This window comes from Anarhichas minor, unplaced genomic scaffold (assembly GCF_050575085.1).
Source record: "Anarhichas minor isolate MPS153535 unplaced genomic scaffold, ASM5057508v1 ptg000073l, whole genome shotgun sequence".
Classification (NCBI taxonomy): domain Eukaryota; kingdom Metazoa; phylum Chordata; class Actinopteri; order Perciformes; family Anarhichadidae; genus Anarhichas; species Anarhichas minor.
Genome location: NW_027466519.1, coordinates 257348 through 270084, shown reverse-complemented (window position 1 = coordinate 270084; position 12737 = coordinate 257348). Strand labels below are relative to the sequence as shown.

At 39.6% G+C, this 12737-nt stretch overlaps 2 protein-coding genes and 1 long non-coding RNA gene across 7 annotated transcripts in view; all 3 read right to left on the bottom strand.

Annotated features, from left to right (window-relative positions):
• exd3 (exonuclease 3'-5' domain containing 3) overlaps positions 1-1768 on the bottom strand; it is a 34780-nt gene extending 33012 nt beyond the window's left edge. For all 5 annotated transcript variants that reach the window (XR_012947836.1, XR_012947837.1, XM_076079607.1 and 2 more), the window contains exons 1-2: positions 1656-1768; positions 232-291 (exon numbers count right to left, since the gene is read on the bottom strand). Coding sequence is in view for 3 of the 5 variants with exons in the window: in XM_076079607.1 (XP_075935722.1) it covers positions 232-259 (28 nt within the window). In the remaining 2 variants the exon portion in view is untranslated. The remainder of the gene's footprint in view (positions 1-231; positions 292-1655) is intronic.
• Positions 1769-3957: 2189 nt separating this feature from the next.
• On the bottom strand, positions 3958-7882 carry ambp (alpha-1-microglobulin/bikunin precursor). The gene is made up of 10 exons (XM_076079932.1): positions 7763-7882; positions 6861-7003; positions 5995-6071; positions 5775-5891; positions 5482-5583; positions 5188-5249; positions 4754-4838; positions 4416-4583; positions 4089-4262; positions 3958-3983 (listed from the first exon to the last, which is right to left on the bottom strand). The coding sequence occupies exons 1-10, from the start codon at positions 7880-7882 to the stop codon at positions 3958-3960; spliced, it is 1074 nt and encodes a 357-aa protein (XP_075936047.1).
• A 2274-nt stretch (positions 7883-10156) lies between these two features.
• On the bottom strand, positions 10157-12728 carry LOC142935519 (uncharacterized). Its single transcript, XR_012947865.1, has 3 exons — positions 11700-12728; positions 11060-11587; positions 10157-10536 (listed from the first exon to the last, which is right to left on the bottom strand). It is a non-coding gene; the product is annotated as an uncharacterized LOC142935519 (long non-coding RNA).
• Between the last annotated feature and the right edge of the window lie 9 nt (positions 12729-12737).

Here is a 12737-nt window from a genome sequence, read left to right as displayed (position 1 = left end):
TAATTAACCTCTCCAGGATGTGGAGCGGCACATACCGACAGACTCTACAGTGAAAAACACGAGTGATGATGCTGATATCATTGTACACCCCCAAGAGCCCCCTGTGTGATATTACTGTTGGAGTCTGTACACAAATTATTCTGCACTTTCACTCTACATTTAACCCTCGTGTGTGTTGTTTCTATGCTCAATATTGGCAAGAGAACGGTGTGATAATACTGTGATACATACCCGCTGCCTCTGGAGTCATACGGTCCATTTCTGTCCACCGGATGGTGTGCTGCTGTCGCTCTAATGAGGGAAGGCATACAAAACAACACTTTGAATAAGACCACCACATTTGCTTAAATATATTACCGTCACAACATGAGAGGAAAGATCATTTTATTTGCTACATATGTACCACATACGGTGTTACGGTAAAGCCACTGCACTTATAGCTTTTAGGCCAAGATACAATAACCTACACAAGACTTGTGAGTTCATGCATTTGCCCTAAAGTGAATTTGGGCAATAACAACTTTGCAGAGTCTTGAACGATGTCACTGTACAAGAAGAATACACCGCAATCTGTTCATCATCTGATGATCATGAACCAGTTTTGCTGATTATCACTCGTGCACACACACACACACAGTAACAGCGGACTGAGAAGTGTTAGACACCAGCTGGCTGTGAGACTTGATTCCAGTCTGAGGATGTTTTTTTTTAGGCCTGAAGTGTGGTCGTATCTCCCCGTCTGAATGCCTGCAGGCGTAACCCTCTGAAACCCAAGAATTGATTTCACTGATGTAGAATGTTCCCTCCTTTTTAAACTGTATTTTGCAAGCCTCTGATCAATAAAATAATGAGGAGTTTTTTTCTTCATTTTTTAGAGGATTTCGTGAAAACGTTGCAAGTTGCAACAGCCGGCCTTAAGGCTAAAAAACATCAACGCTTAAATGTTAAAGTCCATAGATTATTGAGCATTGATGATTAAGTATTAAAATATGTTAAATATCTATTTAAAAAGCCAAGTAATTTGACAATGGAAATCACAGTACATGAGAAGTTTCTGAAATACTCAAACCAACAATATACATATACATATATATATATATATACACCAAGGAAAATGCTATGTCTTTCTCTTATGACTTGTTACCCGGCCTAAATGTTGCTTTGATGCAGATTAAAGCGTGCAGCACTGTGAGGGGAGAAGCACCTCTTTCAGGGGATGGAGGAACAGAAGAACCAGACTTTTGTTTTTGTGTAACTTATCTTCTACCCCCACCTAGTGGTAACAGAACACACATTACTTCCTGGAGTGCTTTGGTTTCATGCTATGTGTTAGCAAACATTAGCTTGTCTGACACAAACAAATCAAGCAAACCGTGTAATGACACGTGTTTGCGTGTGTTCATCTTTAAAACATTGCTCGGCTGTTTGTGATGTAAGAGCTAATTAAAAGCCCAAACAATGGTGGTAGGTTAGTTTTGGGGACGTGACACTGGTTAGCTCGTGACTGACTCACTTACGGCTAGCTCGAACCTCAGTGCTAGGTTGTCATGTTGCTCTCCAATACACAGTCGACTTTATTTTTAATTGTGTTGACAAGCGGATTTATATTGAATTACGCAAATCTAACGTCACGTTATCGATACGAAAGGACTCACCATGCGCTACTTTCTTCCAGTTTACTAGCTGTCGTCAGGTAGACTACAGTTTCGTTACCTTACATCAGATGAGTTTGTGGGGAACAGTGGAGCCATTCAATTTCGTGTTTTTTGCCCTGCATTTGGTTTGCAAGGAAGATCTTGCTCTCACATTGAACACACACTCAGATCTTTTCGCAAGGATTTACAGAACATGACCCCTGAAACATGTCATTCTCTAACAGCAAACATCGACACCTTCAATGTCAGATATTTATCTGATGGAGTTTATCGGGAGCTATAAACACAATGTAGGTGAAGCTGCCTGTAAATCTGTACTGAGGGAAATATTTAAACGGCTGACCTTGCTACGATTTAGTTTTTATTGGAGGCTGTCATGCAGAAGTGCACTACTGCCGACTTCTGGCTAATGCATAACAATTTTCTTTCCTTTTTTCACATATTTAGTCCCCCCCTACACACACATAATCCAAAAATAATAACTAAACTATAAATGCATTTTAGGTTTCATAGTAAAAAAACAAAACAATTGCTTACTTAAACCAGTATGTGGGCTCGTTCAGATGACCACACATATTAATGAGCTTTAAGATGAGTTTAGATGAGAAGCAGAGTTTCTTCATCTCAGTTTGTCTTCAGGAAACATATCTCACAGTCGTGTTGCAAAGATGGGTCGTCTTAAGTGGAATGACGAATCAGCAGGTTTTGTCAACTGTAGTCATGTGTTTGATATGTAAATTTTGCTGCATCAGTTAAAATAATATATTATTTATTATTATTTAAATTATTTAACAATCAAGGACATGTTGACAGTCATTACTACATTTGCCAGATACAGAGAAACTGCAGTGACAAAGAGGTGCAGTGACATTGCTGCATACACTCTGTCTCATTAATAAAGTTGCTCAGGTTGCCCTCACACCTTCCATGAAGACCTGTCATTGAGGAGGAGTAACGTTCAGAAGCCCACAAACATGGACCTGTTTCTGGTTCTTCTTTACAGACCTCAACAGGAAGAGAGCGATACAGGACGTGGGACAGAGAGGGGAAGATGACCATTAGTTAGGACTTGATTAGATTAGGTTAAGCACTTCTCCAAATTGGTTGACAACATCACAAATTCTGTTATCTTATTCATGCTCGCCACTGAAGTTTAACCACATTCTATGAAGTGATAAAATAAATCCGAATCAGTTTATTTCGCTCTGTTGTTGAAATATCTGTAGCATTAATTCAAAGATTTAAAAAAATCATACCCTTCTGATTAATACACATTTTAAGTTTGATACAGTCTGGATCTGAAACAACAATACAATTCTGCATAAAATGTTACAGTATTAAAACAGACATGTGGCTTGAAAAAACAAACCTGTTATTCACTGTTGATATAAAGAACCAGTATGGCAGCCTTACAAGAGATAATAAAAATAAAACACCATATAATCTACAAATAGTGCAAGACTGGTTATATTTTATGAAACAAACCAAACTGAAGTACAAACATGTCCTTTGCAAGAACAAAATCTTTACTAAACACACAAATAAACATTAATAGGAGGGACGATACTTAAATTAAAGTTGCACAGACAAGCTTTCCTGTTACATAATCAGAATTTAAAACTACGAGATCATGTTGCCCTACTACTTGATCTGTTTTGCTGGTCATGCACATTGTTCTGTCACGCCACCACACAGCAAACATTCACAGGGTCAGAGAAGTGTAATAAACTCGTCCTAAATAAATAACTCTTGGAAATGTTGAAACATGGAAACATTCTAACTTAGCACATAATATCCAGCAGATAACTTACAGCCCCCCTCTTGTTTATTCGATTGAAGATATTTAAACCAGTAGTTTTTTTAATCTGTACCATAGGAGTAACCTATATCCATGACCACAGCATGTTATCAGTTTGTTGTCAACATCTGTAATAACTTTAATGACCTTCCATTCATCTTTGCTAAAACCTGCGAGGTCATACAACTTATTTCTTGAATGAGGAGCTGAAAAGGGAGCATGTCCAGGTTTTTGTCTTGCGTCATTTTTGTATGTATTTGTGATTTGCCAGGAAGCAACTGCATCAGCAAAAAACAAATGGGCTAATAACAGTAACAAACAAGAAACACCAGGCGAACAGAGTTATGACGTGTTTTATTGCCGATCTGTTGTGATATAACTTCACATATTCTGTAAATGCTGAGACAAAATCATGTTTCGCTAACGTGCGCCTTATGTGGTGCTGCCTCGTGTTGCATCTCTATGTGGTGAGTTCAGATGAGCAGCGATGTTTCCTCATCTCACTCAGTTGGCCTTCAGGAGTTCTCCCTCTGGAAATGAGCAAAAATACACAAAATGTTTTTATCATATTGTTCGTGGAGGTGTGGTGTGTGGTTTTTTTTTGTGTGTGTTTTATATTGACTTTATCAACTCACCATCATTCATTACCCCGCAGTACTCGTTGCACTCGGCTTTGCTGTAGAACTTGTTGGCGTTGCCCTGGCAGAAGCCTTGTTTGTAGGGCACGCACAGACCGGCGGTGGAGTCAAAGGCCCAGATGGATGGCTGGCCTGTGCAGGCTTGGGCCACCATGGGCAGACGGCACACAGCTGGGGAGACGGAACGTATTTTAATGTATTCAAAGAGTTTTTTATTTAACAGTGCACGGACACAGAATAAACTGGCAATGGGCCACATATTGACAGTGCATGTATTGTATGATCATCATATGCAGATGTTGCGTTTCGTATTCCATTCCTCACCCTCGGTGCGACATCTCTGCAGACACTCTCTCTCGTTTAAAAAGTTGTTCTGGTTGCCCAAACACCCTCCGTAGAAGAAGAGTTCACAGCTCATTGAGGAGGAGTTGTAGTGGTAACGCGGCAATCTCCCAAAACATGGTCCTGTATCTGATGCTGCTTTACAGGACTCTAGGAGGGGAGAGGGAGAGATATATAGCACGAGTAAGGAGAGATACACATTAGTTATAGCATCAGAATCAGGCTCTTACATCTTACATTTAACACACATACATTTTCATGAATGGGCAATGCTATCTAAGCGTATCAGGGTTATTCAACCTAGTAAGCGGATCACTTACCGGTTGCATTAAAAAGAGGTGAATCATCACCAGAACCCTCAACGTCTGCAGTCACCAAAGAAGGCACCACGTTTCTCTTCATCCGCTGTATCACAGACAGACTCGGTTAGAGATACAAAGACACCTGAACCCCAAATATTCCACTTAAATGTGTTTCAAAATCCTTTGAGACAGCAACGCAACTCAGAACTACATTATAGTTGCTGCATTTAATTAGAATAGTAACATTATAGATGTCTTAAAAAAGCAACAACATTGAATGCACTGTCCACATTGACATACTCCGAAAGGGACACTTTTTTACAATGAGTACTTTTATTTATTACTTGCAGAATTTGTACATTCTGGTGCTAATACATATGTAGTTTTACTTGATACACAGCGTTGATACACAATCATAGTTTGTCCTGAATTCTGTACATTCGTTTGATTACCTGAGGCTCAGGCTCAGGCTGAGTTGGAGGCTCTGCCACCAACTCTCCAAGAACACAGTCTCCTGCGAATATTTTGATTGAAAACATGTCATAGATACGCATGCATTTTATAGCCAAACAATGTATTCTTTTAATGTGTTATTCTAGTTTTATTGCGCTTATGTTTTACGTTTGTATGCTGCAAAAACAATTTCCTGTTTCATGAACAGTGATGGTAAAATATCTCATTCAAATATCTAATAATATTTCGAGGTCTGTGCAAGTACAGTATGTGTGTGATAATCGGTGTTGTACCTTTATCCTGCTTAATGATAACAGTGTCATCACTCATTCCCTGTTGTCTGACCAGTGTTTTGAAGTCATCCAGCACAGTGTCTCTCACAGACATAGTTCGACCTGAAGAGGACAGAGCAATTCAGATGAAGCAGAAACGAAAACTTTTACATGATGTAAGTGGTTTGAATAAAATGTATTCACGTCCAAGAAGATGCGTCTATCTTAACATACACGAGGCGGGAAATCGTGATACTTGAATCAAATAAATGGAATCTAATACTTGAGATGTTAGAGCGAGAGTGTCCACTCACTGTAAAGCTTTATTGAGGTGCTGTTATCCCCCGATGTTTTCTTTTTGCTCATTATCACTATCGCATACTCATTGTAGTTTGTGTGAACCACGTAGGCGTCCACGTCTGCGCCCCACCCTGTGGAAAGGACAGAGGAGATAATCACCTGTAAAAACTTCATGGACGAAATGAAGTGAACAGAGAGCTGTATCACTGCAGCATTAAACAGAGGGAGACGTACTTGCAATATGGTAGGAGAATCGTCCTGGTGTGGTGGTCAACTCATATTCCCCAATGATCTCCTTACATGTTCCTTGTCTGCACACATCCAAAAAAACAAGACATTCTATATATCTACAATACACAGTAGAAACTGTCACCTTTACATTTTACCAGTGAAGTAGTCAGAACTTTTAGTTCGGTAAAAGTAGCAATACCACAATGTAGAAATTCTCTGTTACAATTAAAAGTTCTGCATTCAAAATTTGACTGAAGTAAAATGACAGAAGTACCAAAAGTAAAAGTACTAGCCTGATCTGTAATAATTCATCATCATTTATTTGTAAATCTACAAAGTAACTGTAACCAAAACTGACAAATAAAAACAGTTAAGTTCAATAGTACCTCTTGAAAAGTAATGGAGCAGAAGTGTATAGTGGCAGAAAATGGAAAGTATAAGTACTCCAAAACTGTACTTGAGTACTTTAGTTAACTTCCACCATTGGGTTTTACACTTTGGACATTGTCCAAAGATTGTACTGAGACGTTGTCGGACCAAAACACTGCCAGGATTAGCCAATGTGTGTGCACGATTTACACTATATCTGTCTTTGTTAATTACACATTCATGTTTTTTTCTCCTTGATATCTCATATCTCATCTTGGAATAACCAAATTTCCTAAAACAAGTACAACATTTTTTTTTATAGAGAGTCAAAGTTCAGACTGTGTTAGGATAACTTGTTGAATTTACTAAAGCATATCGGTATATTTTAATTTATGTTTTTTTCCAGCTCTCAAAAAACGTTTGCCTTGGTCCGTTGGTGTGTAAGTGTGTGTTTGCGTCTAAGTGCGTGTAAATGTGTGATGCATGCACTTCCTACAAACCTCAGCATACGGCGAGTAATCTTCAGTTTGCCTTCAGTGGTGCCGGTGTGCAAAACCAGTTTACCGATGGCTGCATCTCCCTCTTCACGTTTCACGTGGGGACACGTACTTGCCACAGCAACATCATGCCATGTTCCAAAAAACTGTTAGAAATAGGTACCGTAATGTGTAAATGTGTAATAATACACATAACAACTATAATTGAAATGGGCAATAAATAGAACAAAATAAATCTCACAATCAAATTAAACTTCAGTACACAAAATCTCACTTCACACAGATGACGTAACACTTACTCATGTGTGCTTAGTGAACTTATACTTGACTTTTCCTCGATGTAATGCCGTCTTTAGTCCAAACTGCTTTAACTTTTCACACACATTTCACACGCACAGATCACATTAGATTTGATCTTCTATTCTTAATTTTTAGGTCATTAATATGAAAAATTCCTCTGCCTGAACAGCCCTTTCTCCTAAAAATTGCTTTCCCATACAACGAATCTGCATTGTGATTTACGTTTCGAGCCAAACATATTTTGTCGTGATTTACATTTGCGTTTGACGTATCACAAATTAACTTAAAATGAGTCCGCTGAGCTCCGCTGAGTAGGATGGATGTCAAGGTGGTGGATGGGTCAAAAAAAAACAGGAGACTGCTGTTTGTGTCCTGTTTGAATCAAGAACTTTTGTTGCATTTTTGTTTAGTTTTATTTCAATTTCGTAGTCATTTTAAGCCAAACCATGGTGTTTTTTACGAAACCTAACAAAGTAGTTTTGTTTAATGGAAATATTAAGTAAAGTTTATTAATCTAACAGACATAAGTACTGCGTTACAGCCTTTTCCCTCTTTATACTGAATGTATGAGTTCAAAACAACACATGCAAGTTTGCAGAACTCACCCGGGCCAGATCAAAGTTCTCCTGCGTGGGGTAGAGAGGATCTGGGAGGACAGGGACCCCCTGAAGGGTCGAGGACCACCCCAGGACCAGCAGAGAAACCAGCATCATTGCTTTCTGCATTCTATCAGCCTGTCTGTCCACTCGTCTCTGAGAGGACTGATGTCTGAGGCACTGAATCCCAGGAAATGTTCCTCCTCCTCACTGTTCCTTTCCTCTCTCAACTGTTCAAATAGGGACAGGGCATTGACCTGTTTTGAGTGCAGTGCACTCACTCCCACAGCCAAGCAGAAAACAAACAACTGAAAGAGCAAAGTTCTGCTGTCTGTCTCTCACTTTGTGCTCTGACTTGCCACTGACCAAGTACACATTGAACTTTTGCAACATTAACAAATCAATACATGCCATAATCTGAGACACCAATAAGTAACATGATATTGTATCATGTATTGTGTTTGTTTTATACAGGTGCTGGTCATATAATTAGAATATCATCAAAAAGTTGATTTATTTCACTAATTCCATTCAAAAAGTGAAACTTGTCTATTATATTCATTCATTACACACAGACTGATATATTTCAAATGTTTATTTCTTTTAATTTTGATGATTATAACTGACAACTAAGGAAAATCCCAAATTCAGTATCTCAGAAAATTAGAATATTACTTAAGACCAATACAAAGAAAGGATTTTTAGAAATCTTGGCCAACTGAAAAGTATGAACATGAAAAGTATGAGCATGTACAGCACTCAATACTTAGTTGGGGCTCCTTTTGCCTGAATTACTGCAGCAATGCGGCGTGGCATGGAGTCGATCAGTCTGTGGCACTGCTCAGGTGTTATGAGAGCCCAGGTTGCTCTGATAGTGGCCTTCAGCTCTTCTGCATTGTTGGGTCTGGCATTTCGCATCATCCTCTTCACAATACCCCATCGATTTTCTATGGGGTTAAGGTCAGGCGAGTTTGCTGGCCAATTAAGAACAGGGATACCATGGTCCTTAAACCAGGTACTGGTTGCTTTGGCACTGTGTGCAGGTGCCAAGTCCTGTTGGAAAATGAAATCTGCATCTCCATAAAGTTGGTCAGCAGCAGGAAGCATGAAGTGCTCTAAAACTTCCTGGAATACGGCTGCGTTGACCTTGGACCTCAGAAAACACAGTGGACCAACACCAGCAGATGACATGGCACCCCAAACCATCACTGACTGTGGAAACTTTACACTGGACCTCAAGCAACGTGGATTGTGTGTCTCTCCTCTCTTCCTCCAGACTCTGGGACCCTGATTTCCAAAGGAAATGCAAAATTTACTTTCATCAGAGAACATAACTTTGGACCACTCAGCAGCAGTCCAGTCCTTTTTGTCTTTAGCCCAGGCGAGACGCTTCTGACGCTGTCTGTTGTTCAAGAGTGGCTTGACACAAGGAATGCGACAGCTGAAACCCATGTCTTGCATACGTCTGTGCGTAGTGGTTCTTGAAGCACTGACTCCTGCTGCAGTCCACTCTTTCTGAATCTCCCCCACATTTTTGAATCGGTTTTGTTTCACAATCCTCTCCAGGGTGCGGTTATCCCTATTGCTTGTACACTTTTTTCTACCACATCTTTTCCTTCCCTTCGCCTCTCTATTAATGTGCTTGGACACAGAGCTCTGTGAACAGCCAGCCTCTTTTGCAATGACCTTTTGTGTCTTGCCCTCCTTGTGCAAGGTGTCAATGGTCGTCTTTTGGACAACTGTCAAGTCAGCAGTCTTCCCCATGATTGTGTAGCCTACAGAACTAGACTGAGAGACCATTTAAAGGCCTTTGCAGGTGTTTTGAGTTAATTAGCTGATTAGAGTGTGGCACCAGGTGTCTTCAATATTGAACCTTTTCACAATATTCTAATTTTCTGAGATACTGAATTTGGGATTTTCCTTAGTTGTCAGTTATAATCATCAAAATTAAAAGAAATAAACATTTGAAATATATCAGTCTGTGTGTAATGAATGAATATAATAGACAAGTTTCACTTTTTGAATGGAATTAGTGAAATAAATCAACTTTTTGATGATATTCTAATTATATGACCAGCACCCGTATATGTTTTTTTTGGAAGAACAACAATTGTCTCAAATACTAAGCACCTCAGATTTGACAACGCTGTTGGATGACTTTATATGATAAAATCATATTTACATTTTACAGGTATGTAGTCAGCATTGCATTCTTTTACCAGGCCTCGGCTATTGCTTTCATCCAAAGAGAATTTGTTCATTTTGCATTAGAAGGACCCACAGCAGAGTTCCCTCCATGCATCAGTAAAACATAAACAATCAAAGACGAGAGAGAGAGTATACATATGGCTACCACCCAATTTTTTTTTTAATCATGGTGACATTTAAGTTCTTACTGGTTCCTGATAATCAATAGAGCACTAATAAGATTCCTTGGCTTGTTACACTCTTTCTTTAGTTTCTTTAATGTTTTTAAAAATGAGAGGTTTAGACAAATATGTCTCATCAGTATTTTAAAACATTGCCGTACAAGATATACAGTATAGGTTTCACTTTATTTCCAAAGCACCTACATTACAAATTAATTTTGCGCACCAAACATTATATCTACATGCCAATAAAATACAATGGTGATATAGTAGTATATGGTGTTTATACAGCTGTATCCTATATGAAGCCCGCACTGACAAGTGTCTTTGTATCCATTGAGGAAAATGTGTCATATGACAGCGGCTTGTGTGATGATGATCCTCCTCTTCCGTTAATCCACATGATCCGTCACCCTGTAACGGTAAACAAGCATTTATTATGATGCTAAAACTGTACAGAAATACAATATGTGTCATGGTTGTTTTTCATCACAGTTGCATGCTTCAGAGCATGTGTTAGGATCTGATATTTAGAAGTCTTGATGAAAATGCCTGCTGTAGTTTTTTTTTTCAACATGACTCTCCCCTCATTTCCTGTCATCTCTCTATTTTACAAATGAAGACAAAAAAAATGCAGAAAAAAGACCCTTGATAATTCACAATTCTCTTCCCATGGACTGTGATGTGTGGAAATAGTAGAATTAAACATGTATCAGTGTTTAAGTAACCGTTAAAGGTGCATGAACAGGATTCAAAGCAGTAATATAGCAGCAAACACCTATTTATACCTAAAGATATAGCTAGCTCTGTCAGCACGTTTGTCGTAGGTGTTACTGTCAGCGCTGTGAGCAGCTAGCTATGAGTAGCCAGCTCAGGCGTCACCATGTTGAGAGCCGTTGAGAGGCAATCAAAATGCTCCCAATTTCGTATTATGCACCTTTAAACAGTGAGTCGCTTGGCCTCGCCTGGTCAAACATTACCAACGTACTCCTCTTGTGCAGGAACCACAGGTAGCACCATATTTCTTTTCCACCTCTTGGGAACAAAAATCTGGATGATGCAAATACATGGTCCCCACAACCTGTGACTGATTCATACAAATACAGATCTGTAGTTACAGTATGCAAATGTCCTTTTAGCACATCACTGTGTGACACACGTACCTGAGGCTGAGCAGTGACGGGCTGTGTCACCCGCTCACCTGGAACACACACACACCTGGGAAGAGACGGGTTTCTGTTTTATATGTAGACAACATTTGTCTTTGGGTGTCAAAAAAAAATCAGACAGTAGTAAATGTAAATCATGTTTCAGACTTTGGGGAGAGTTTTAGTTAGACCTGGTACCATCAGTAGTGTGTCACCTTTGTTCTGATTGATGACGATAGCGTCATCACTCACACCATGTTGCCTAACCAGCGTTTTGAAGTCATCCAGCACAGTAGCCCTCACACTCATAGTTCGACCTGAAGAAGACAGAATTACCATTACACAGACTGATCCATATAGTGAATAAAAATCACTTCCATATAAAAAGTACAACAAATTAACATATCGATAGATGCAATTGTCACTCACTATAAAGTTTGAATGCGGTGGTTTTATTTCCTGATGGTTTCTCTGTGCTCAGCAGAAGAATCATTGCGTACTCATCATAGTTGGAATGAACCACGAAGGAATCAACATCTGCCCCGAACCCTGCAGAAAGGAAAGTGTTCACAATGCTTTGCTTGCCAGATTTAGTTGAGCATTACCTTGTTGATGTGGTGTAAAAGGAATGGACAGAACATAATAACATTGAAACAAAAAAAAAAAAAAAAAAGGATGGGGAGAGGAAGAAAGTCTGAGAAACATACTTGCAACATAATGGAAGAATCGTCCCGGGGTGTTGGTCAAACCATAATCTGTAGACGTCAGTTTACATGAGCCATTCCTACATGCAGGCACACATGGCACAGGTTACACCGAATGGTATAGCATCTTTAAACTACTAGAAAGCATGTAAATCTGACCTGAAACTAGTGGCTGTCATTGCGAAGTTGCCATCAGAGGCCACATGTTGCAGTTCCAGTGCAACAATGACGGGGTTTCCCCTCTTACGCTGCATGTAGTGAGGACAAGTAGAAACCACTGCTACCTCATACCACTTCCCCATGAACTGCAGGGGACACAGACATATTTACTCTACAGCAAAGCATTGAACAAGACAAAAATATGCATGGGAGAGAGGGGAAAAATAGGGCAACAGAATTGTTTCCATTTATGAATAAAACAATAAAATCTGTATTTCAACCAACTAACCTGGGCCAGATCAAAGTTCTCCTGTGTGAGGATGAAAGGTTCTATAAGCACAGGGACCGTGTGCACGAGCCAGGCCGACCCCAAGACCAGCAGAGACACAGCACTCACCGCTCTCTGCATCATGTCAGTCCCTCTGGGTCAAACTGACACACCGTATGTTTGGCTTTTGTAAATCCCCTCCCGCAACACCACAAGAAACACAAAACTACAAGAGCGAAGTTCGGATTGTCTTCTTATCTCGTCTTTGTGTGTCTTTGCCCGAGTGTGTGCAATCAGCAATGAATCATTGGACTTCAGAATTTGAAGCTAAAACAA

Bases quoted from the DNA above. Each gene is read 5' to 3' on its own strand.
- ambp (XM_076079932.1), bottom strand. From the start codon at position 7,882: ATGCAGAAAGCAATGATGCTGGTTTCTCTGCTGGTCCTGGGGTGGTCC. The intron at 7,004-7,762 runs GTGAGTTCTGCA...TATTTCTAACAG, and splicing joins AGAACTTTGATCTGGCCCGG to TTTTTTGGAACATGGCATGA. The intron at 4,839-5,187 runs GTAATCAAACGA...TCTGTGATACAG, and splicing joins AGCCTGAGCCTGAGCCTCAG to CGGATGAAGAGAAACGTGGT.